This window comes from Crocodylus porosus, unplaced genomic scaffold (genome assembly GCF_001723895.1).
Source record: "Crocodylus porosus isolate Cpor-Errol unplaced genomic scaffold, CroPor_comp1, whole genome shotgun sequence".
NCBI lineage: Eukaryota > Metazoa > Chordata > Crocodylia > Crocodylidae > Crocodylus > Crocodylus porosus.
Genome location: NW_017728950.1, coordinates 26,174,680 through 26,200,616, shown reverse-complemented (window position 1 = coordinate 26,200,616; position 25,937 = coordinate 26,174,680). Strand labels below are relative to the sequence as shown.

The 25,937-nt window shown below is 40.4% G+C and overlaps 1 protein-coding gene across 1 annotated transcript; it reads right to left on the bottom strand.

The window, feature by feature from the left end:
• Nucleotides 1-2,573: 2,573 nt before the first annotated feature.
• FKTN (fukutin) lies at nt 2,574-25,466 on the bottom strand. The gene is made up of 10 exons (XM_019555229.1): nt 25,405-25,466; nt 24,587-24,776; nt 22,513-22,572; nt 19,431-19,634; nt 18,219-18,496; nt 15,590-15,722; nt 12,774-12,903; nt 12,011-12,144; nt 10,059-10,186; nt 2,574-4,203 (listed from the first exon to the last, which is right to left on the bottom strand). Exons 2-10 carry the CDS (start codon nt 24,689-24,691, stop codon nt 3,990-3,992), a joined length of 1,386 nt encoding a protein of 461 aa, XP_019410774.1. The 5' UTR covers nt 24,692-24,776; nt 25,405-25,466; the 3' UTR covers nt 2,574-3,989.
• Between the last annotated feature and the right edge of the window lie 471 nt (nt 25,467-25,937).

The window sequence follows — 25,937 nt, the reverse complement described above, 5'->3', positions numbered from 1 at the left end:
AAAAATCAGACGGTTGCGCTAAACAGGGTTTGTCATCATTACCTCATTTGCTTGCTGCTTTGTAATGTCTCATTTTGCTTTGGCTCGTTCATCATAATAAGTTTAAACCTAAGACTCCTGGAATGCAAAGCAGTAAGTTAACAAATGAAGAAAGCAGGCCAGATACCTTCTAGCATAGGGATGTCAAAGATATGGCCTGCAGGCTGGATCAGGCAATGAAGCCCTATAAAAACTGTCCCTCAGTGCTGCCTGCAGGTCTCGAGTAAGCCCACAGATGCAGCATGCAGGGTGTGCTGGATGGCTGTGTGTGCCACATGCAGCATTGGCTCCATGCTAGATCAACCACTGCATGGGGCACCTACTCCAGGTACTCTGGGGCCACACGGCATGCCAATACCTCCTCTGGCTGCTCTGGCACACATGATGGATCTGGGTTGCTGGGCCAGTCTGTAGACCAGACCAACAGACCAACCCAACACCACTCATCCAGCCCATGGGATGGCAAATGAGTTTGACAGCCCTGTTCTGGAGGTAGGACAAATCTGTAGACCAGGGGTCAGCAACATTTTAGGATAAGAGTGCCAAAAACACCCGCAAGCTCAGCTTGTAAGAAGTTGGTGGGCTGGAAGCAGATGGCAGGGGAGCTGCAAGGGGCCCAATCCTTGTTGTGGCAGTGCAGCCCTGGCCTCTTCCCTGCCGTCCACCCCAAGTTGCACGTGCCAAGCAAAATGCCTTCATGTGCTACACTCTGGCACCCATGCCCAGGGTTGCCTACCCCTGCTGTAGACATTGCTACTGGGATGCTAAATATTAGGAATTTCTTATTGTTGCTATTGCCCTTTTGGATTTTCAGATGATCATGGAAAGTCTGCGGAGAAAGGGATGGTGGGAAATAAAAATCTGATTTTACCAAGGGGTAGACCTTGTAAATAGATGAATGAAAATTCTGGAGTCAAAAAGCTTAACAACAGTTTAAACAATAGAAAGCTTAGCTGTCCAAGTAAGACTGCAACAAAGATTTAACTTTTTTTCCACATTGGTGTGACAACAAAGATAACAAATGGTTTCCAACAAGTGAAGTGAACAACTGACCAAATACCACCTCCACCTCCATGTCATGTTCATACAGTCAAATTTCAAACTTTGAAATCTTTGACATTTGAGCAACTATCACTGTTTTCAGAGTTTATTAATAAAAACTCAAGGTAAAACACAGTCAATAAACAATAGAAAACAAAAAAATCAAAATCATTTCTGTCCATATTATTTCACAGTAAATAACAGTACTGAAAAATACTGTTCCAAATCAGGGGTCAGCAACCTTTTAGCAGTGGTGGACCAAATTAATGGCACTGAGGTGGGCCTGTGACCTGGACTCTATTGCAATCACAGCTTCAGGAGCCAGAGCAATCTTTGTGGGCCAAATCTGGTCCACGGCCCAAGGATTGCTGACCCCTGCCTTAGGTAACAGAGCACAAAGGGTAACTCAGAATGTTGACATGTTAACTAAACTCTTAATTAGTTAATTGGTGTTACAAAATACAATCTGTATCTTCTGAAGAGAAAGTATTTTAACATGTACAATAAATTAAATAGATACCGTACTGAAGTCAGACATTTAACACAGTTTTACTTGGAGCATGTGCATTTTTTTTTGTTATTACTGTTACAGTCATAATTTTGACAAACGGCAAACTGTCCATCCTGATAGTACCTTATCTTTTCCCTTCTGTGACATTTAAAAAAAAGAAAGCATAAAGAGCTACTGTACCATTTTCAATTACCAAACTGCATGACAACATAGAGCTCTATATAACATCATAAGAAAATTGGCCTTCAGCCATTTATAACAGAAAAGAACACACACACAAAAAAAATCTACCTGAGAAACAAAACTCTTCCCTTCAGACAATGCGTTACCTCACCAAGTAAACACATCAGCAGAATTTTACCTCTTCCCATACCTAATTCAGCAAAATCCCTGTGGTTACCATAGTATTTAAAGTACTCACGTAATTAGGGATGTGACAATTTTTAAAGTATCTGCCAAATGCTGAATAATTTAGCTTAGCATTCAGTGGCAGGAGCATTCATGAACTGGGAAGGTTGGCAGGAAATAAGTGTACAGTGCACGCCTGGGTATAAATCCCAGGGAAGCCCCAGAGTGCACTTGGAATGGTGCAGCAGTAAAACAGCCACATAGCAGCTGCTATTTTAGCTCTTCAAAAAACTGTATTAACCTGAACACATACACCTGCAAAACTGGATGGATAGATAACAATTAAATACACACCAAAGATTTGTCCTATCTAACCAGCAGCTGACAGAGAAGCAGTGACTTGGATACAGCTATAATGCTTTAGAAAGGAAACACCGTCTTCAGACTTGTTTATAAACATATGAAGGATGCTTCATGCCAAATGAAAGCACCCAAGTGCTGCAGGGTTTGTGCCAGTACACTGGGCAGTCATACCATTAGTAACACCCCAGCTCTTGTCTTACCCTACTTTTAAATTGTTTTAGCCCATGTTGGAGGACAACTTTGCTGACTCCACTCTGAGAGCACTTTTGATTCATCTCTCACTAGATGCATTCAAGCAGTTTCTAACAGAACCCAATTATTCACCAACAGCTTCCTCTCAAAGTCCAAATGAAGAAGTTTAGTACACTTATCAAAAGTACAATAAATAACATCCCTGTGTAAAATTTAGTTCAGTGTTAACCCAGTAGGAGACTTTTGATTACACTGTTGTAAATCTGAGAGATGGCAGCAGTAGTATACAGATTATTAGCTTGTATCGACATTTAAAAACTAGAGTAGTGCTACTTAAACATTTCAGCACCCCACTTCTTTCTATCCAAAAAGAAAACAAGGATGGTTACAAAAAATACATTTGCAAATCCCAGGCTGAGAACCATAATTAAAACATCAAAGAATGGAATAAGTGACTGCCCGTCATATGAAGCATTTACCGGCTGCACATGGCGTCACATTATAATTAAACTGTGGATAATATTCCCCAGCACACTTACACAAAGTGGTTAACAGAGAACTTCTCTTTTGTTACCAGGCTTCCAAACCCAGATTTCCTTGGGACATAATAGGAGGAGGGGCCAAATGTCCTCCAATGTGCAAAAGGCTTTTGAGTCTTCCCCAACTTTTTATTTAGGACTACACATGCATTCCCAACAGCTCATCTTTGCTGTTTCACAATGCAGTCACATGTTCTCTGAGTAACCGAACAATATGCCAGCAACCTTTGAGGCTCACCTGACTGCTACAGCTCCTATGAGTGCTTCACATCAGTTGATCAAATTATTTTTTTCTATAATCACTTTAATGCAGATACTTTATGCCAAGGGTGGCCAACCTGTGGCATGAGAACCACAAGCGACCAGGGCAGTCTGTGTGTGTGGCATGTGGCATATTGGGGAGAGGACAAGCAGCACAGTGGCAGAAAGGGCACAGAGCAAAAAAAAGAGCAGCAGATCATGCAGGACATAGGGATGGGAGTGGCACCTGGGGATGGCACAGGGCTAACTTGTGGCACTCCTTCCAAAAAGGTTGGCTACCACTGCTCTAGGCAAACCAAATCCCCCCTTTCTACAAGGGAAAGCAACCTCTATGACTTACTTCCCTAACTATAGGAGAATGGAAGTCCCGAGGTCAGAGGCCAAACTGAATTAAGTCAAGCCATCTGGCCATGACTCAAGTTTAAACTTTTTTTGCCATAACTATTTCACTATTATTGCCCTTCTACCTCTTTCTCCCAGTTGTCTGCTCAACTGCAACATACAACTTTCATTTTCTAGCTGTCTGGGGGAATGCCTGATGTAGATGTATAACAAGATACTGCATGTACTACACTACACAAGATAAAATTAAACATCTCCTTTGAAAATGGATGAAAATTGTTCTTAAAAATTTGGAGTAAGGGGTACTGGATAGGTCCAATGGCACCAAACACATTCTAATAACATCCAGATGATCAGTAGACTTGAATGACATCATCCCATTCATCAACAGGCCACATTCCATTGTACTGTACATTGGGTGGAGAGCTTTTCCAGTCCCATGTCTTCACAGGTTCCTTCCAGTCCTTGCCATAGTTGGCTTCAATATACTGGAGGGTTTCGCAGGGCACGTGTACCTTGAGTTCTACAAACTCAGTCCAACACAGCGTAAACTTCGGAAACAGGTACCTACGTCAGAGTAAAAGAACATAACCATTAACGGAAGGCTAGAATGCAGGCATAACATTCAATAAGGACACCTAGTCAGTCACTATAGCATTTCACTAATGTTAAGGATTACTAATCATTGTAAAGCTTGAGTATTACTATGTCTATGTGCTTAGTGCACTGCACTGATTGCACCTCTGTAGATAAGCAGTCTTTAAAAATACACAAAGGATCCCAAATGAGCAGTAGGTCATTACTACTGTGCAGTAGCAACGAACTACTGCACAGTCAGCGCCACCAAAAAGCTGTTCGGGGAGGCTACTGCGCAGTAATGTCAATTACTATGCAGTCATTTAGTACTTGCATCTCATGTAGGTGTGGCCAATAAAAGCAAAATCTGCTCTGGTGCAAGAAGCAATGGCAATTGCAAGGGCTTTACAGAGGCCCTTTCCTTTTCTCACACCGTTAGCAGAATGAGACAATCTAGCAATCCCCAGGTGATCCAACAGAGCGCACAGCACACAAATCTAGGTTCTCAGATCCTAAGAACATATGTCTTATTTACACTGAGCTGATTTTCCCACTGCAGGGAAACCAGATCCATTTTCTCAGCTATGCCATCAAGGTATGAAGAGGACCACGGATAAATGGGGAGTAAAAGGAACAGTAGCCTCCACCCAACAGCCTCTAGTATAAGGCCTTAATTCTGGTATTTCCTAATGCTTTAGTGCACAATACTTTAACACTGTTTTTCAGGTTATATGGAGCAGTTTGTTTTCCATAAGAGTTAATGGGAGGCAATGAGGCCACAAACACAATCCGAGGTGGCAATACAAAGGAGGCCGTTACAAACTTTGGCACTTTGGTTAAGTGTAATAATGGTGGATAAAGGGCTTACGAATGCAAAATAAATATGATGTAGAGGTGCACCAATACATTGGTATAGAGAAATGAGTAGATGAAATGCTTAAAAAAAGCCAAAAGTGTCCACCTTTCCTCAAACTGCTTAAGCAGCGTCATCCATTTCTACACTGACACTTGCGTTTAAATAAAGTGCCAGGTCATACAACAGCTGCTCAATATTAAGGTGCCATTTCATCCCCCACACGCTTCTGATTCTTGCTTTGCTCACTCATATTCAATAATTGATTCTTTCAAACCACCCTGACTTCTCATATTAGCAGACCCAGTGTAAATCTGCAACAGCTCCACTGAGTTCAATGGGTTACACTGGTCCAAGACTTCCATTTGATCAGAATAAAGCTCCACAGGTGAAGGTGATGCAGTGTCATTCTACCACCCAAAATATACCGAAACTTTTAATGTTTGCAAAGGGGATCACTCCTAAGTCTCACTGGTTAGAACATTTTCTCAGAGAGAAAAGCAGTCTCAACTCTTTCATGGATTACAAAATATCGTGGGAAGAAAAAAAAGTTAAAATGTTCAGAACTGTTAAGTAACAGATATTTGAAAGATGGATCAATGTTAAAAAATAGCTTGCCCCTTTAATAAAGCAATTTTAAACCACAGCACAATTCCAGCAAAAAAACAAAGACCATTTGAATTTTAAATTATCAACTTAAGCAAAACAATAACTAAGCTCTTTGGGATCTGTACCCAAAAGTCACTGTGGTCAGTCTTAACCTACATTACACAGAAAAGATGCCAGCTATCAAGGGAAAAAAATAACTATTAAAATGGAACTACAACAATCAATTGCTAAGTGGTATATAGCTGCTATTCACACACAGAAAACATTTGTTTGTCACAGCGAAACAAAGTATACTAGACCCACACATGCAAAGGCTATTAATAAAATACAAACTGCATATTCTAAAGGGAGTCTTCTCTGAATGATTTAAAAGGTGAACAAATGAACTGAAGTTTGAAACAGCCTGCAAAAAAAAGCAACCAAAGTGGGAATGCCGTCAACACTATTAGCCAAGCTTTATTAAAAATGCATTTTTACACTAAGTAATAAAATCTGTAATCTTTAGTGATGCCCTTTACCACAGGAATTTTTGCCTGAAGAAGAGTTTTCTACTCAGAATGTTTAAAAACTAAGATTTTCCAAAGATGCGCAAACAATCATCTGCAACTGGAAATAAGCAGACAATGCATGGACATAAAAGCAAAAAGGAGAGATATTTTTTGCACAATTTTTTCTTTCAAAGTTAGAAAACATTTTCTTGGAGTTACTGGATTTGAGATGTTGTTCTGAATTAGTAATGCCCACAATATAATTTAATTTACAGTACTGGATTTTTGGGGTTAAAAAGTGTTTTTAAAATCAAAAATGCACACTTTAGGCCTAGATATAGAAAATATGCAAATGTTTAACTTTCTATAAGTCAGAGGTCTCACTGACTTTGTGTGCTTGAAGATAAGCACCGGGCTTGTGGGTTTTGTTTGGCTGCGGGTGTCCCCCCCATAGCATCCATCCAAGCATTTCCTGTGAAGTTAGGAAACTGGTTCCCCAAGAAAAACATTCACAAAATGAAAAAATAAAAGATTTACAATCCCAATACTGAAAGTGACAAGACATGTTCCAAACAGAACTGCTCAGACACTTGGCATCTGCAGCATCCAACATCTAACTTTCTAACACTCTTCACCTTTTAAAATGACAAGTTTCTTGGAGTTGAAACCCTGCCTTCAGGAATGACTGAAGTGGTAAGATTATTTCTGGCATTATATATATAAACTAGTAAGGAGTCTAGAATGGCATATACTGTATTATAAGAGACACTGCTCAATCCTACCAATTTCCTAATAGAAGTCTGCAACATGCCCTCTTGTGCTAAGGAGCAATATTCCTGCACTCAGTATCAAATTAGAAGTCTTAGATGCTGTTGATCCTCAACCAGCTGCACTGTATTCATAATTTGAAGAAAGAAAGTTAATACACATTAAGCTATAAATAATTATACATTTAAGTTCCCAAATATGTGAAAGAGTAAAATCATAAAGTTTCTACACCAATATTACCATGCTGCTAAGATTCATTATCCATTTCCCTAAGGTTTCTTTTTTTTTTTCTTACTGTTTTTATTAAATACTAAATTGTAGCTTTTCTACAATATCTCCACAGCTTCTAAGCTCTACCATTTCACTGAAGAGCATAGAAATTCTAGTATTACCACATATTCTAGCATGGTGAGGGCCAATCTTTTTGGCAGGTCTGTCATAAATTAGCCCTGCACCCTCCCCAAGTGCCATTCAGATTCCCTTCCCCTGTCCCATCTACTGCTGTGCTTTCTGCTCCTTACCCAATCCATCTACTGCTGTGCTATCTGCCTCCTCCCCAATCTGTCACATGCCACACACAAAGGCTATGCGAGTCACTTCTGCCATGCATGCCACCCTGTTCTAGAAGCACAACAGTCAATCCAGACATTATTATAGAGCCACAGTTTTGAAGGCTTGAACTTTATGACCGAAGTGGTAACACAACCTATAAAGACTGCTTGCAGATGTTTAAACCCCCCACCCCCAAAACACAAAATAAATAGGCGCTATAATGTTAAACTCTGAGCCCTCCCATGCTGAGCCCAGAACATGCCCAGATGAGGCAGTGTGTTAGTTGGAACAAGGTCGCCTGATGTCTATATAGATTGCTTTAGTGGGGCTTTTTTGGGGCTTTTATCTAATAGTTGACTGAATTAGCTTTTAGATAAAAGAGTCAAAGTGCCCCGGTGAAGCACCGCATCTACACAGACACTGCAGAGCTGGGTTGAAGTAACAAGCTGCTTCTTCCAGTAAAGCATGTTTTTTTTGGTTTTGTTTCAACATCTGCAAGTAGCCCTAGTCTTCACCATAAACACTGCATGCACTTACAACAGAACTCTACATAACAATAATTAATTTTGAAGCTCTGTAGTATTCTGTTTGATATTTAGGAATTCTCACATCTGCAAATTCTGCAAAATACCTTGCTTTTGAGGTGGTAAGTATTCTTACGAACTCAATCTCAAACCAAAGAATGAAACTGTAATATGACCAAAAATGAATCACTTCTGGTTTGGATTACCAATTCCATTTCTTCATGTTCCAAAATCATCCTGAAAGAGCTGAGGGCTATAAAACATAAGTACCTACTGGTGGTTGGTATAACAAGCCTTAAAGTAAAGTAAAGAGTGCTCCACTGAATGACAAAAAAATTCCCTTGCATCTCCCCTTCTGAGAAGCTATTTTGTACTGGAGAATAGTGAGGATGAAGTGTTCTGAACATACTTTCTCTATCACTGCTCAGGGCCTTTCATAAACAAGACAGCTATTCTAGATGACCTTTCTGGTAAGCATTAAATGTATTTTAAATATACAGAAAGCAGCACTGTAGGATTTACAGTTTTCATTATGTTTTACTACTTTCAAAATCCACTTTGTCATCAGCCCCTCTTGCCAACTTTGTTTAAAAAAATGTGAGAGCATTAGAAGAAGCCTTTTTCTTAATCTATGGCAGCTGGAACATCTGTATCATCTGGAAAGACTAGTAGCACAACAGCTGGTGCAAACTGCTGGAGCATGAATTCAAAGCCAATGTCTTTCTCAGAACTTGGGGGGAGGGGGGGCGACAACAACACACAGCCTCTGCTGTTTGCAGGAACAAAAACCATTGCTCTCAAGCCCCACCTTCCCAATAAAGTGGTGCAAGATTATTTTGTAAAGTAACATCAGCTCTTTTGGAATGGAATTCAGTGTCGCAAATCAGGTGTGACATGCAGGCATACAGCGAAGGAAACTTTAACTGTTCATGTGGATAAAAACCCCCAGAACTCCATGAGGAAAAACTAAGGGTCAATACATCCTAAGGGACAGCACAGTCATTTCTCAAAGTAAAATTGCAAATATAGCATCTCGTTTACTCAACAAATCGATTCCCTTTGTCAATTTACACTCTTACCTTCTCAGTTCAACGATTAAAATAACTTTTTGCTGCAATTTACTCCTTATCCCTGCAAAGCCAAGGCACCCAAGGGAGAGCACTGGTAACACTGTCTTGTGCATCAGTGTTTACTAATTTTCAATTAGCTATACCTGTGCAAAGGCACTCAGGGAATAAACTGGAAGATAATGGTGTCACACAGGTCTTAATTTGGTCTGCAAAACCTTTATTACTGGAAATGATGAGCAAGATGGAGAGAGCCTAAACTAACTCTCAATTCACTGAGAAAAACTGCAAAAAAACAGCAAAATCCTCTTTTTTTTACTGGCACATTTAACAGAAAAAACAATAAAGTACACAGAATCTCACTGACAGTCACTCTCACAACAGCAACAACATTAAAAAAAGCAAAACAACAGAGGCATTTTATTGTAATAGTTTATATTACGGAAATAATGTTATCAGGAAAAGCGATTACCACAGAATCCCCAAAACGCTACGTTATTTGTAAAGGCAGACAAGGCTCCTGCCCTAATCCCTAATCTCACACACAGATGCTTGGAAAATTATTGCTCACTGAAAAATTAATAACTGCAATAAAGGCCTGCCTGTAAAAGAAGGAAAATGTGCAAGCTTGAGTCCTATTTTACCTTTCCATTCAAATGGAAGTGAATCTTATTCCAGACAACATGTATTTGACAGAGCACATCCAACACTGGTGAAGAGCGAGTCGACAATGCTTGAAGGCAGCACAGGTCTGACAAGGCACATAAGTGCCATGCTCTCCATTTCTCTAGCTCTCACAATGCAAAATCTCTATAGATTTCTCTCTTACTGAAGCACCTGCTTGCTTAGGCATCAAACTAAGTGCCAACTACTATAACTACCAATTTTATAATACTGTCTGGTTACAACACATTAAATATTATTACTCAAATATGAAAAACTATTTAGCTACTTTCCCTTCAATAGATGTGAATCTAATTCATACTTAAATTTCTTGCCCGATTTGGCCTGAGTTCCTCCATTCCATATGTGGTCATCCTCTTCATAGAAGAAAAAAATATCAAGTTTCACATCACCTTCCCTTTGAAAGGAGAGCTCCAAGCTGTCTTCTACCTACGAGACAAATGTACATCTTAGGTACTCAATCATAACCATAAGGAAAAACAGAAGGTTGCACACAATTTATTTGTGCGGGCAGGTTTCAAAGAAATCTTGTCGCTGCACTCTCTGGTGTCCTCTCTTGGCTAACTAAAGGAGATACTGTGGCTAACTCTCTTCAGAAGGACCAAAGTTCACACTAAGCAGGAAAGAAGAGAAGAGAAAGTTCTTGCCAAGAAGATGCCTTTAACACGTCCTCCCCCAAAAGATCAAATTGTTCAGATTTCAAAAGCTGCATCCTGAATATAGTATATTAGAAATACTACAAATGGAAGGTGACTTGCGTTCAACTCAACTCTAATCTTGCTTTTGCAGATCTCAGATCTCATAGGCGTACTTAACTAGAACTCGTGCAGAAACCACAACAAACCATGTATTTAAGCATCAAAAGACTGAACATTAGAGAGAGACAGACTTTCACATATAAGAGCAGAATAAACTTAATGAATGACTGATGAAAAGCAATTCAAACTGGGCAATCTTTCTCTCAAACGCAATGTCCACTAGCACTAGCCAATGATCAGTTTTTGTACTCCAACTTAAATGAAAACATAGTGACTTGGGAGATTAAACATGGCTATACATAGCCCCAGGTACTTAAGAACATAATAAGTGCTACAATGGGTCAGATCAATGGTCCATATAGCCCAGTATCCTGTCTCCAACAGTGGCAGGGATGGATGATTTAAAGGGACAGCACTGAACCAAGTATATCTAAAGAGCTCGAACTCCTGTTCTTTACCCTCCCTGGCATCCGCCATCTTATGTTCTGGTATGTCTGAACCACTCTGACCTAAATAAATCACTTCAGTTATCAGCTCTGAACATTTCCCGCCCCCCTCAAAGGGCTCCTCTTTCCCCGACTTGTACAATATTTCCTCTTTGCTTCACCATTGTGATCCTATGCTTTATCTATCAACTGCAGCCCAAGACACCGGCTTTGAGAGAAGGCCTACATAGATTAATACCCCTACAAGCAGGTTCAGTATCAAACAACATTCCACCTTGATATTTAAAGTTCTCTTGAACCTTAAACACAGCTAGAATCCCTTTTAGTTTATTGGTATTGTTACAGTAGTGATGATGGCCCAGAATTGTGAGACAAGCAAGGCTTGTTAAGTGAAGTAATATATTTTATTGGACCAACATGTCTCCTATCTTTTGAAGCTAAACAAGTTGGTCCAATAAAAAGATATTACCTCACCTCAGAAGCCTTGTTTTTCTTAGCATGGTCTCTTAACATTATCAAAATAATTCTATTAAGGTAAAATTCAGGGGCTCCTAGAAGAATTAGGACTCCATTATAAAAGGTACTTTACAAACACACACATATATTGCTGCCCTTGCACCAGAAAAATATAATAACTCAACAAGAGTAATCAAAGAAATAAACTGAGTTTCTGTATAAACAGTTGCAAGATCAAGTAATGGACAAACCATGTGGACCATATGTAGGACAGCTGTCATATGGTAAACGGGTGCTTGCAGTTACTCAGTGATAACGTGAGGCATCTTACTTCTGAATGAAACAGAGTGAAGCTCCCCAGTTCAGTTTTCACTTATCAGAGTGTAACTCCAGGCACACAAACAGGTACTGCATATCAGCTGTTCCCCAGTAAGTTCCCACACCCAGCCAACTTGCTTTTATTTGGTTGTTCACTAACACTTTAAGAGAGCTTTCCCCATGCATACTATTTAGAAATATATTCTGAGGGCATAAACCTCGAGAGAAAGTTGTTACAACAGTGAAGGATAAAGTTCATATAGTGAGCCACACACCTTGCCAAACTTGTGCTTTAGTGGTAATCCTGCCTTCCAAAATGCTGGAATGATATCAGATTTGTAGTCTTTTATAAAGATCCCCAAATCAACATCTCTGCTGTAAGGAATAATATTGCACTGTCTATACCAGCCTAAAAAAAGACAAAGGAAGTGAGTTCAGAGACACAGTGAAGTCAGATCTGGAGCTGAAACAAGGCAAAAATTAAGTGTCATATTGCACCAGGATAACAGGAGGTGGCAAACAGTCTTCTGCTACACTCTGCAGAGACAAACTGGTCATGAGGACAAGCAACAGCTGTACTCACAGCTATCCATCTTCTCCAAAACTGTTAGGACTTTGAGTAAACCTGTTCTACTGCAACAAAATAAAGATCCTTCAATCTTGCCATTTTTCTAATTTACAATACAATATTACTTGGAGTGATGCAATACACTGAACAACTGCTTTTGGCAGAAATATTTACCATTTCACACGAGGCCTGTTTGACATCTCAAAGCATCAAGCTCTACAGCGGTTCTAGAAAGGGATTATTTTATTAATTTGTGGAACCCTCCCCTTCTGACTCAATAGTAAAAGCTTATTTTAACTGCACTGTATATTTGACACTGCTTTCAAATACTTAACAGATGCTACCTATCAACTGCATGCACTCTCCTATTAATTTCAATGCTTGGTATTGAAACTAAACAAGATGAAATATTTCAAATAAAACTGCAATGTGCTGAAAAACAAGACAACATAAGTAAAGATATTTTTTACCAAGGCATGTTCCACTGCTCAGCCAGAATCTCACTCCTAAGTTATTTAGCGTTAGGGCAGCCAAATGCAGCAGTGCTTTTGCTTTTTTCCTGAATTCCACTGCATCCAGGGAGGTATCATCAGGGTACAGCTAAAGAGTTAATGAACATTAAGTTACCTTCAGACATAAGTGTACCTGCACCTTAACTTCTGAAACCTAAAGTTCCCTCTGTTTAAGCCTCCCTTCCATTTATTAAGTTTTCCAAACTAATAAATATACAAATGCAATTGTCACAAATCGCTGCAATACTTACTCTTTTGAACAATAATGAATATTGTTCCCAACCCTGCTCTCAGTGAAGTTAGAGAAAAGATTCCCAATGACAACAACTGGGGACAAAAATTGTGCTGGAAATCATGGCAGTGAATCCAATTTTTAAAAATTCTTTGGCGCCACCCAGTGGTACAACTGTACATTACTCTTATAAGTTAGCAATAATTCCCATTATTAAGAAAGAAATATAAGGAAGAGTTTAACAACAAATTGCATTATCAACCCCCATGCCCACCCAACCCCCCACCTCCTCCCATGTTGCGAGATCTTCTGTAACACAAGAATATTAATACTAAGCAATACAGCCTAAACAACAGACATTAAAATACACTTTACCAAGTACACTGACTGCATAACTGTCAGCTGCTAAATACCCATTTCAAAATGCAAAGCTCCCAGTACAGGATTCGTCTCCACCTCAGAAGACACAGCTTGGAGATGGTGAAAGTCATACAACTCAGGGAACTCCTGAAGCCTCCAATGCAAAATGATGCATGCCCATTGCTATTCTCCTTTCAGAGAGGATTCAAATTTATTCTCTTGCACCCATCTAACACTGATGATGGGGGCACTGAGAATACAGAGTTATGATTGACTGGCATGAATAAGGATTAACTGTAAAATTTAGGGATTGCAGGACAAATTCATTTCCCCTCAGTGTGGATGGGTCCCTCAAAAAGAGTTGAAGTAATTTGGTATCGGGTGTTTTGTCCCACCATTATACTCCAGAAAGGACTGGATGGAGGGATTGCATCTGTGTTCCAATGCTGGACAGGGGAACAGAGGAGAGCCTCCTAGATTAGCACATCCTTTGCAGCAGTGGTTCCCAGCCTTTTTTATACTGCAGACAGGCACACGAGTGGGACAGTGCACACAGAGCCGGCTGCCTCGCCACCCAGCTTTAACCTGGCACATGATTGCTGGAGGTGGAAGCCGTTCACCTGGGCAGACAGACAGGGGTCCAAGCGGGGAGGCTCATGCCATGACCCAGCAGCCAACCCTTCACGGCCAGTACCAGGCTGCACCCTGGTGGTTGGGAACCTCTGCTTTGCAGCCAAAGCAGGAGGATAAAAATCTATCCCGCTGAATGCCTGTTTGGAGCCACAACTTGAAGCATGTTTAAAAACCCAGCAGAAAAATCTAGCAGAATATGTAGTCTTTAAACCTTTATAGCATCATTTCTAAAACAGATCAGTTGAAAACCATACAGGAACAAATCCTCACTGAGTAAGGACCTTGCGCTGTTACATGAGTAAGTAGTAATTGTGTGGTAAGTAGTCTCAATGATTAAGACTACAAGACCAGGCCTAAGTTTATGCCAACTTTGAGGTTTTACAGCTAGGTCAGTTTCAAGATAACAGAGCACACAAGAACACACAGGGGCAGATCTGGGGTGGTGCACTTGCACCTCTCCTTTGATTCCTGGTCTACCCAAAGTCTAAAGCCAACTAACTGCCTGGCAGTGGCAGCAGCATTTTTACTCAGGCAGTGCTGAGGGACTCACTTGACTTCAGAGGTCATTATAATTTACCTGATCCCTTCTAAACTCTTCGTTCCACAGGTCTTGTTGTTCCACCAAATCAAGCTATCCTTTATTCTGCAGTTGTGCTGTCTGTCAGCTGCTTCTGGTAAAGGCTCCAATTTCACAGCCCTGCAGATTGTTTCAACTCATTCCAATGAAGTCATATTGGTTTTTGCTTCAATTTTAAACTGAGTAATACAGCCGTAAACCCCTAACATATTAATTTATTTTTAACTGGAGAAAAATGTATATTGTTTTATATGTGATGATGCGTCTCACCATCTGCACCCCCCTTTTCAAAATTCTAGATCCACCCATGCATGCATGTGTGTACACACACACACGTACAGAAATATTTCTATTCCAACATTGGGATAAGGTAAGATATCAGCCTTAACAAATTTTTACTTTGGATTAGTAAAATTTCAGGCCAAACTGTCATTCAAAGGGCCACAAGCACCTGAAAGATGGAGGTGGAGGGGAAGAGTTGTTGAATGGACATTATCTCAAATATAAGCACTAAAATTGCAGCACAGTAATACATGAACAAGCCTGTAAAGACCAGAAGTTTAAAAACTGTTACTACTATTGGAAATTTGTCAGAACAGTTAGACAGCAAAACCTAAACACAAAAGATAGGGCCTCCATCTAGGGACTTTATTTACAGTAAAGTCACTTTACATACTTAGGTAGCATAAAAGGGGCCTTAAAGTTATAACTATGTATTTATTCTTCATATGGTTTCAAATGTGGAAACATTTCTATAACTGTGAATAGATGGAACTGCTTTTAGTTAGGAGTTATTCCATTTTAGTAGCTTCTGAAAATAAAGACCCTTATCCTGCACTTACGTATTGCATTAACTTTGCACATTGCTAATCTCATTCAAGTCAAGCACATAGGTAAGTGTTTTTAGGATCTAGACGTAGCAATACAAATGATTTTATATTTCAGAGGAAACACTACCTGTTTACCACTAACCTGAAAGAAAGCCCGAGCTTCTCTGTACCTACATTCAAGAAATCTAGCGTGTGACATCTCCTCTAGAAACTGGGACGGATTTTTAGGAATCTGAACTTTCAATTCATCAATGGAAACAGGGAGAAGTACTAGCCTGTAGTGAAAGAAAGAGAGACATCATTCTCCTGTCCAAGAGTGCATCAGCCATGACAAAACAAGAGCCACTTCTATGGATCAGTTTGTGAAGCTACTCAAATACATTAACTCATATAGCAGATCCTATATCTAAATACACAACTCAGGACAAAAAATAGTGTGACAGCTACTTTAAATATTCCCCATGAGTTAAGATATAAAAACAGACAGGGTTTTAAAAAGTTAGACTCATAAACCCCTATTTAGGCACCTTATCAGTGACCTCATTTTCAAACATGCTGAGGGCCAACAGCTCCATTTACTTTTTTGGGAGCTGCTAACTACTCAACACATTTGAAAATTCAGATCATTTATTCAGCTTCCTAAATATGTATGGACTCAGGAGTCTATTTTAGCCTAAAAAAATCTTGGCCCCTGAATTTAAAGGCTTCCTTACTTTCATAACAATGACAATTTGAGTGGTATTTAAGAGTTAATGCACTGGACATTAGATCAAGACAAGTAACAAGTTTGAGATTCCAAGAGTTAAGGTAGGCCTCGTGACTACTTCTTAATAAAAATGAATCAGTTTATTTTAACCTACAAGTGTTTCTGTTCTGATTTATTGTGACATTCACACAGTCTATGGGAATATCACTCTCAAAGCCTCACTGTATATATCTGGCTTCGTACATACTGTAATTAGCCTATGGATTTACCACTCTCCTATGCAGAAATACTATGACTGTGAATACTGAACAAATGAAGGCAACTTGGAAAGCTAGAACGCCAATACAGAATAGATTGCTCATAAGCAGCAAATATAGAAAAAGAAACAGACGAATCAAATTACACGAGTTTCAGTCAGCCATTACTGAGCTCTTTCATTTTTTCCAGGTGTTGAGTAATCACTTTTCCCAGAGGTGTAACTTTCTTCAGGTTCTTACACTATTATACAAAAAACTCTATTACTCCTGGCACCACCATTTTACTATGCATATTGTACCTTATCCAAAACTCATTGAAAGGAAAAGAAAAGACTCTGAATCAGGGCTTGAAGGAAAAGATGTAATAAACTCTTAATCTAATCAAGCCTAAATCCTGAGCAATATTGGAGACAATCTGTAGAGAAGGCACTTTTTTCCAAACACACCTATTTCAGTCTCTTACCATGACTATAAAAATGGGAGAAGGGGGATACCTATAGGTACAGCGTTATAAAACACATAATTTACCTAATCCAACAGGGTATTTCTGTACTGCAGTCAAGAATGCATCTGCAGCTTGGGCACACATATACAGGCCAATTTAAAACTAGCTTCCACGTCTCTGTACAAGCTTCAGTCACACCCTTGACTGCAGTGTGAACCTAGTCAGACTCAGTACATCTCAGTCAGTCAAGTTACTTAACCTGACTCCTTCATGATCCGTATTTTAGAGGAAAGTAGCACAGTATTTTGTAAAAATCAATAAGGGTGTTGTGAGGGTCAATGCTCTGAATATGAAAGGCATTTTAGGTGACCCACTGGCAACTGATTTCACTGATGCCCAATCAGATTCTGTTACTGCTGCTATTGTGACTGGAATTAATTACACCTATTCCAGATTTTCTCAACATTTAAGCAAAAATTCTAGCTGGTCATTTTGACATTAGTCAGGTGTGAAGAAAGTGGGTTTTTGCTACCGAAGTCATTTATCAGATGCGTCTGCATGCTGAGATAGCCAAAAATCACTTATTTTTCCAAACACGTTATGGAGTTCTGAAGTGAACCTAAATCTGATGACTAGCAAAACTTCATACCTGTGCATAAATATGGGTTTCCTTTCCAGCATGCATAAATATGGGTGAGGGTTGGATAAAATGGGTGCACATGCATTTGAGGCTCAGGGTAATGACAGAAAAGAGAGCCCCCTATTCAGCATGCTCCAATATTTGTCACTAGGTACCATTAACCAGGCTTTTATTGCAAAGATAGCCCCCGTATTTTCCAAGCTGAGGACTTCAGCTCTTTATCTAAACACAAAACTTCTGGAAAGAGATTATTTCCTTAATATCAAATACCGCTAATATGATGATCCCTATTTTGTCCGTCATATTGACTCCAAGGCAGACAAGGTTCTTTGGCTAAATGTGACAAAGTATTTCAGATATCAGATGACAACCAGAGCTTTTCAATTAACTTTGCTCCTGGCAAGATGGACCATGGATGCTTGTTCAAAAGAATGCTATCCTTCCACTAACAAATTCTGCATTAACCCCTTACAGGATCTCATTTCCAAGTTAAGACACTTCACCCCCATCTCAATTCTTCTATCTATAAATTAGAGAAAATCTCTGCTTTGGATTTATTTTCATAAATGTTTAATTTACCTACATTTTAAATGAACATGTCAATTGAGTTTCATAACCCACCTTTGAAAATATGAATGATTGACTACTAATATATAAGTAATGAACCTGAAAGTAGTATCAGAGGTTTTACATCCTTCTCTTTATTCCTATATTTTAACTTACTTTTCATAAGCTCCAGGGTAGCGACCAAAGTGCAGCTTCCGGAAAGGCACAAATTTTCTGTCCATGTGTTGTTTTAGCCTCAACTGGCCATGCCAGAGGTAGTTACCACTCCTCTCATAAAAGACTACCACATGGATGGCGTGAGATGCCAATCTGAAGATATAGTGCAGTGGAATTTCAATCCCAGAGAGGTCATCCATCCCTTCCAAGCGTGGATCTTTGCTTTGAATCTTTAGCCATTGGAATCCCATTTTCTCAGCAGATCTAAATAAGCCTGTCTAAGAGTCAGAGAAAGAACATGAGTTGCAAAGTGAGCAAAAACAAGGCATAAGTACCATAAGTGCCAATTCTTCATACACTTATGCTGCTCCTCATTTCCAGCTGCACAACGTAGATCAGAAATCAAACCCTAACTATTCCAGGAATTTTCCTAAATCCTTAAAAGGGGGGTAACTTTATTTTCCCTAAAAATTTCTGCACGCCTGAGCCAAGACAATTGCCAAAAATAAACATTTTAATGTTTTCTAAAAGAAGATTTTCTTAGTTTTGTAGAGCAGAATAAACCCATACTATGAATTCCCCTTTTCTGGAAAACCAGAGAGCTCTTCCATTACTGTGCTAAGCCTAAATTGCACTGAGCTGCTGCAGTAATCTTGGCCTCCTGGCATTTCTTCTTACCATAAAATAAAATAGGACCTAGATTTTATATCATCACAAAGAGTTTAAAAATCTTATACTACTGAAACAAAAAGCACAGACTCTAACAGTTAACTGACAAGCAAAAATGTTTCAGTATCCAGTAGCTGTCTCTAATGAAACAGTCCCTTTCAAGTAGGTCTCTCCTTCTTTTTGAAAGATATCCACCTCTTAAACATCTTTCAAAGGACCTGCACATTTTGTGAACAGCTGCCTCAGGGGTACCTAACTGATTCTTCATTTTTCAACCTTTCAAACATTATGTATGACTTCCCTCATTGCTGATAGCAGTTATTCTCTTCCAGGGACCCACAGGTCTTATATCTCAAGTGGGCTATTACATGAAAAGCTTTCAGCACAAGAAGTTTCTGAAAAAGCCTAAAAACATCAGTTCCAAACCATGAATCTTCCCTCTGTTAGCATTTAAATAAGAGAATGTTCTGTTAAACAACTATCAACCCTATAATGGAACGGTACATCATAATGCACAAAAAAGAACTAAGAAAAACAACCTACTTCATGTTTCCACGTTTTGTCCAGTAGTGCAAATGTGGTAAAGTCCCTTGGAGCACAGAAATACTTGCATTCTGGGCTACTTCCATCAGAAGAACTTCTGAGCTGCTTGACATCTTTATTTATTAGTCCCAGAACCAAAGGATCAATAAGATACACTGGTACGTTGTGACTGGACACTAAATTTAAGAATTTCTTAACCACATGCTGTTTGGAAGAGTGGAAAAAAAGAAGTCAGAATCCTTTTATTTAAGCATGTAAAATAAATATTTTAAAATAAACAATCCACTGGTATTCGGAACCAGCATCTCTAATAGTCTTCTGTAACGAGAAGTCTGTCAGGTCCAAAGCTACATGCAAAAGTGAAGTGCATGTACAGAAAAGTGGTGGTGCCCTGAGACATACATGAGAGTAAAATCCTTCACATAGGCAGACTGACTGACTGTATGTGCCAAAGTCCTTCCACAGACAGACAGGAGTATTTCCATCCAGGTTCCACACATTTTGAATTTATCATGCCAGTGTTTCTGCTCATAGCACTTATATTGTACAACAGAGCCCTCTGCAGGAGACAGGGGGGATAAGACTAGTTTTAAGATATTGTCTGATAATCTATCAGCACAACAAAGAGTATTCTAGGGGTTGTGAGACATTTAAAGCCTTTTCCACTTTTAGAGTTAAACAATGTAAGAAAATATTTTTGAAACTACAAATTGTTTCGTCCCTATAAATCAGAAGGCTGTTAATCTCTTTACAAGTCTACGTTTAAAAATTCTGTTCAACAGTTTTTATATAGTCCATTGAATGAGTCAACCCTTCAAACATGGGAGGAAGAGAAGTTTATAATTATAACTGACAAACACTATATCTCACTATAATTAGCATTTAGGACTTCAAATCATTATTCAGAATATCTAATGAAATTTTATCACCTCACCAGAAACATAGATAAGCATTAACTTTAATTACCAATGAAGAAACTAAAACAGAAAGCAAAGGAGATTATTATAATTAATATATATATTTCACAACAGCTTTTCCCATAGGACAGACTAACACTATCAAGAGTCTGTGTTACCAGACAAACACAGATAGACACTACCTGGGTTGTTTATATGACCAGGCTGTTTGGTTGTTCCAGTAAACAGAAGCTGAGAAATCGTACTAGCTACCTTCTATCAGCTTTCTCCTGTCATTTTATAGCTTCTAGCATAAATACAATATGCACTGTTTAGGAAAGCATATGTACAGTGTGGTCTCTGGACTTCAGTATACTAAGAGTGTTCTAACAGTCATCATTATAAAGTATGACAAAGATGTAAGAGACTTATATTTTAACAAGAAGATGCATGTTATGGTGATTTGTTAGTTTGACTCATACACTGGTAACTTTCAATAAGGCATGTTCACGTCTCCACAGAACATGAAAAAAAAAAACAATATTTACAGCAATATATCACAGCATGGCAGCAATTAGAAATTCATTTCATTCAGTGTTGCAGGATGAAGTCAGTCAATTAAAAGCAAAGGCCTCACTGTAAAGTTTTACTCTGAAAAGCATGAGTGAACACAGCCTTGTGGAGTTTAGAGTCACTGCATCTCAAGGTAAAACAGGGCCATATAAAGAGACTGCCCCCTCCCTTCACTAACAGCTCTGCAGACTGAACCCAGCATTGCAGGGTGGGCCGGGGTGTGCACGCACACATGCAGGGGTGGCTTGAGTTTCACATTCTATATAAATCCATCCAATTTATGCAGATTAAATTCCGATACCTTTACAATGCCACTGGCTTCAGCAGACGGGTAAAGATAACACAAGTAAACAGGATATAGGGCAAAAAATGAAATTTACGAAACTGTTCTCTGGATCTTGTTCAGGGAGAAACAGAAAGGATTATTGCTCTCTTAACCCCAAAGAGCCAGCTTGACTAACAAGAGAGTCAAGTGCTAAAATTTTTATTATTGCCATTAAAGCAAGCAGATTTGACTTGGTTCTATGCAGAAAAAGGTACCATCCTTGCCGTCACCTTTCAGAGAAGAAAGGCTCTTCAAGTTTACACTAAAACAAGCAGGAAAAAGGAGTCCTGCTGTCAAGAATCCATGAAGGATTCAGCCAAGTAGAATAATGTAATACTCGATCCCTCAGGGATTAGCTGAAAGTTGGGAAGACACCTGCAGTGAGCCACAGGCAAATGTCTGGAGCATTCTGCTTTGTTAATAACACTCCAATAAAGTAAGAGCTAAAGGGAAGCAGTCTGCCTGCAGGCAGTTGGACCAGAAAGAACATTACATCCTATATATGTCACATGGCACCATGTTGCTGATTATGAGGACTGTCACTTCTTGGAATCTTCAGGCATTTCTATGTCACCGAACAGTCCTCATGTCTGCTTCTGCTTTGACTTTCTCCAAGTGTGTTGGGGACAGAAGAGACAAAGCCCCCAAAGCTAAAAACCCAGCCTGACATCCTTTTAAGAACTGAGAATTTCAAAAAGCACTCTCATTGCTTTTACCTTTGCTTACCTGAAGCGGGGTATCTTTTAGATGTCAGCATCATTACACTGCATATCAGCCAGTAAGAGACATCCTGTACCTCACCCAAATTTCTGAGAGGTTAAAATGGCTACGAGCATTTCTGGTATAAAATTCAACAGCCAGAATCTGGCCATAATGCATACTGGATGACCTCATTCTCTGACCCTAGTGATATATCTATATGTTGAGCTTGTTTAAAGAATAATGTAAATATGGTTACAATTAAAATTTGTTTTCCTAGACTATGAAAGCTGTTTATTTTTTGGAAGAAAAAAGAAGCTTGTATTGCACTAGTAAACCTATTGTAAGAGTAAACAGAACCTGTTAGAAGTCTGGTCAAGACGTAGAAAACATATTCTGTAAGAGGTTAGGACCTGCAACTCCCAGGAACTTACCTGGTCATATTCAAACCTCTAAGGTCAAGCCTGATGCTGTTTAAATTGGAACAAGTTTCCCACTGAATTAACTGGAAGCAGACTTGCACCCATACTCTGCATTTTTCAAGAGTTCTTGGAGACTTGCAAGATGCTATAATCAACACACTACATACCCATCTTGTGTTATCCTGCCCTGACTGGCTTCCTTTGACTCTTGAAAAAGCTGGTCCATTCTAGCAAGAAAAAAAAAAAAAAAGAGGAAAAGATCTTGACAGCTACAAAGTGCTAAATGTTGGCTGCTTCGTCTTTTTTTTTTTTTAATCTGGTATGCTTTTTCATTTAACATTTTAGACTGCAGGTTTTCATCATTTAAACACAACATGGAGTACAAAGCCAGGGCCAGTAGATTTGTTTAAATATAGCTGGATGGACAATGCAAACCAGTGGGAGTTTTGGATAAGCAAGCATTGTAGGCTTCCCAGGTGAGGAGCCAATTAATAAAAGTAAAAATAAAAAGGGACATGACAAATACAAGCAGCTCAGAAAAACACTATAGGTACATCCAAATGAGCATGGGAGTGCAGTATGCGGCACCAGATGGGTTGGTGGCACCACATGCACATGCAGGTGTTTCCTACGCTGCTACTTTGCAGTACATGGTGGGTAGGAGGAGATCCCAGGGTCAAAAAAATCCCCATGTCTAAAATTAGTGGGGCAGTGCACATGGCAGCAGTGCATGCTGCCCAGAACTAGAGCCTGGCTGGCCAGAGCCATGCTCCAGCTACCAGCCAGGTTCCCTGCTGCAGGAGAGCTGTGGCTGCAGCTCCTGGAGGTCCCCAGGTAAGACTGCCGAGGCCAGCACAGTTGCTGGCCCCAGCCTTCCCTACCCCACCAAGGACAATGTGCAGCATGCCAGAACATGCATGACATGGACGTTCCCCAGGGACAAGCAGCACAAGTTGTGCCACTACTACTTGTCCCTGGGGAAATGCACATTCCTGCTCATGGGGATGTGCCCTATGAGGATGAGTGTTACATCTTATCAAGGAAATGTTTTGAAATACTTAAGTCAGAGAGAGAAAATGTTAATGTTATAGACTCAATGCAGATGAGGGTAATACAGCTCACACTGCAGACTTCTGGATAATTAATGGACAATGATTCCTAATGTACAGCTTTGTATTGAACAAACATAGCGTAGGAGGAAGCCACACAGTTGTACCATAAAGTGTTAAGAATGCATTGAATAATCCAACTATTTGAGTTGGTCTAATAAAAGATATCCAATTTACCCAAAGAACCTCGTCTCTCAGAATAAAACTGTTCCCGTGGGGGAAAAAGAAAAAAAAAAAAATCAAAGGTAGGAAGTCAAATGAAAGCAGGAACTCTTATACTACACTTTTAGATTCCTTTGAATGGCAATATCTTACTTCTATTTACATTAAGACCATCTTCATGGTTTCATATGCTGTTTGGCTCACAGTAAGAACACCGAAAGCAGACATTTACTTTTAATCTCTCAAAAATTTCATGACTGAATATTAGGTAATAAAGACAACTGCTTCTGCAAAAACAGAACAGGCTACAAACAAACATAGTGGTTACTTTGTTTCCCCGAACAGTCGTATAAAAATCTCTGTGGGCACATCTACAGAAGATGCTTAATGCCCATTGAACTAATTTTACTGCGCATTAGCACAGCTGGCAAAAACTCTACTAATGCGCACGTTAGTCCAATGGGCATTAACCGTCACTTTAAAGGCGTTCATCTGAACTAATGCACAGTAGTGCTTTTAGTACCTGTTATTACAGGTACTAAACTTAATGCTCTGTAACTACGGCCCATTAAGGAAGTGTAGATGCGCCCAGTCTGATCCTAGTTTCCACACTACGTCACTCAGAACTACATCATGGGCATGCACATGGAGCCTGAAGAGCTTTGAGGTAGTAGACTGAGCTTAAATATGTGGTAAAAAGCCTGGATTCCAGCCAACTCGACATAATACCCACTTGCTCTTCCTCTGGTGGGCATAACAGTCTGAACAGAGGGCCATAAGAGTCCTGGTGTCCTCTAGGACAAGTTATTCAGCCTCTGCACATCTCAGGTTTATGGTAACAATTATTCATTTCAAGGGACTATTTGTCAGGGGCTAACTGCATTAGTAGATAGCACTAAAGGACCAAGTACTACTTTTTCCAAACGCTTTTTTGCCGAACTGAGCGCTGCAGGCTGAGGTGTTGTTTTACCTTTGGCGACAAGTAGTACTTATAGTAATACAGCTGGAACAGAAGAAACACCGAGCTGGTCAAAGTGAGAAGCGCCAAAACCACGTTCTTGTTGATTCTCTGCATTAGTCTTCGGGGCTCACACAGTGACAGCTGGAGAGCTGCTCAGGCACTCTCATCTTCTCCAACGCCCTCAGCAGGCTCTGCCTTTCTGCAGAGAAACAGAGGGAAGGAAGCACTTGCGCTGCAGCAAATATACGCACGACCGTCAAGCTTTAACACCTAGGTGCCCCCAAGACAAACACGCAGACTGGAGCGCAACGTGCGCGCCAACGGCTTCTGGAGAACCGGAGCACGGTGCGATCCTGTGGGAAGCGGGCGCCAGCACAACAGGTTGCAGGGAGCCGCCACCGATCTACTGAGGCCCTTGAGCTTCGGGTTAGACAGGGTGGTACGGTCTGAGAGCAGAGGAAGCACCAGGCTGCCATGGGCGGGCTGCCCTCCAAACCCGCTTTAAGTATTTTGTTTATAACAAAAATCGTGCGCTTATAATACATACACATACACACACACACACACAATTATTGAAGTTTACCCTAATTAAAGGCTTTAATTCCCTAAAGCAAATGACCCCCCCACCCAAACCCCAGCCACTGCCGCTCATCCTCCGCGGCCGCAGCCGGCAGCCCCGCGAGGCGGCAGGGAGGACTGTACCACTGTGCCGCCCCCCAGCCCAGCCCAGCCCAGCCCAGCCTAGCCGGCGCTGGAAAAAGAATGTGTGTTCTCCTCCCCAGCGGGGCAATGGGCGGGTCCGGGTTCGCGCCGCGCTTCCCCGTTACCTGGGCTGCGGGTCCTACGCAGAGACGTTTGCAGTGGCCGTAAAGCAGGGCGCTCTCCGGGGAGGGAGGTGGCGCATGCGCCAGGAGTAACTGGTGGACGCAGTAGAGGCGCATGCGCGGCGAGGAAGGGGGCGTGGGCCCCGGGTGCGGCGTTGCTGTCTTGGTTGCCCCCCACCCACCCTTATTTATTTATTTATTTTTGGAAGGACCTGCTTCGTCTTGAAAGTTGCACGTATAAAGCTTTTTAGAAGCGAGGGTTGTAGAGCAGGCGATTCCACCAGAGCAGAACACCGCTGTATTGCCGGACGGGTAAGAGCAGCCTCAAAACAGGCGAGGAAGAGAGAATGGAAAGAGGAAGGAGTCAGGATGGGACAGACACCCGTCCTCTTCATTAGACGTAGCATTTATTAATAAATGGTTTGGTTTTCCTCTGACATACTTGCACTGAGCATGCACCCCTCCCAAGGCTGGCAGTGCTGAGAAGGAAGAAGTCAGCTTTCAGTGAAAGTCCAGTTCAGACACAGCTAATACTA

What these genes read in the sequence shown, in the direction of transcription:
- FKTN (XM_019555229.1), bottom strand. Translation starts at nt 24,691, where the DNA reads ATGCAGAGAATCAACAAGAACGTGGTTTTGGCGCTTCTCACTTTGACC. An exon ending in TACCCTGGAGCTTATGAAAA is followed by an intron (nt 15,723 to 18,218) that starts GTAAGTTAAAAT and finishes CTTTCACTACAG; the next exon opens with GCTAGTACTTCTCCCTGTTT. An exon ending in TAAAGCACAAGTTTGGCAAG is followed by an intron (nt 10,187 to 12,010) that starts GTGTGTGGCTCA and finishes TTTGTCTCGTAG; the next exon opens with GTAGAAGACAGCTTGGAGCT.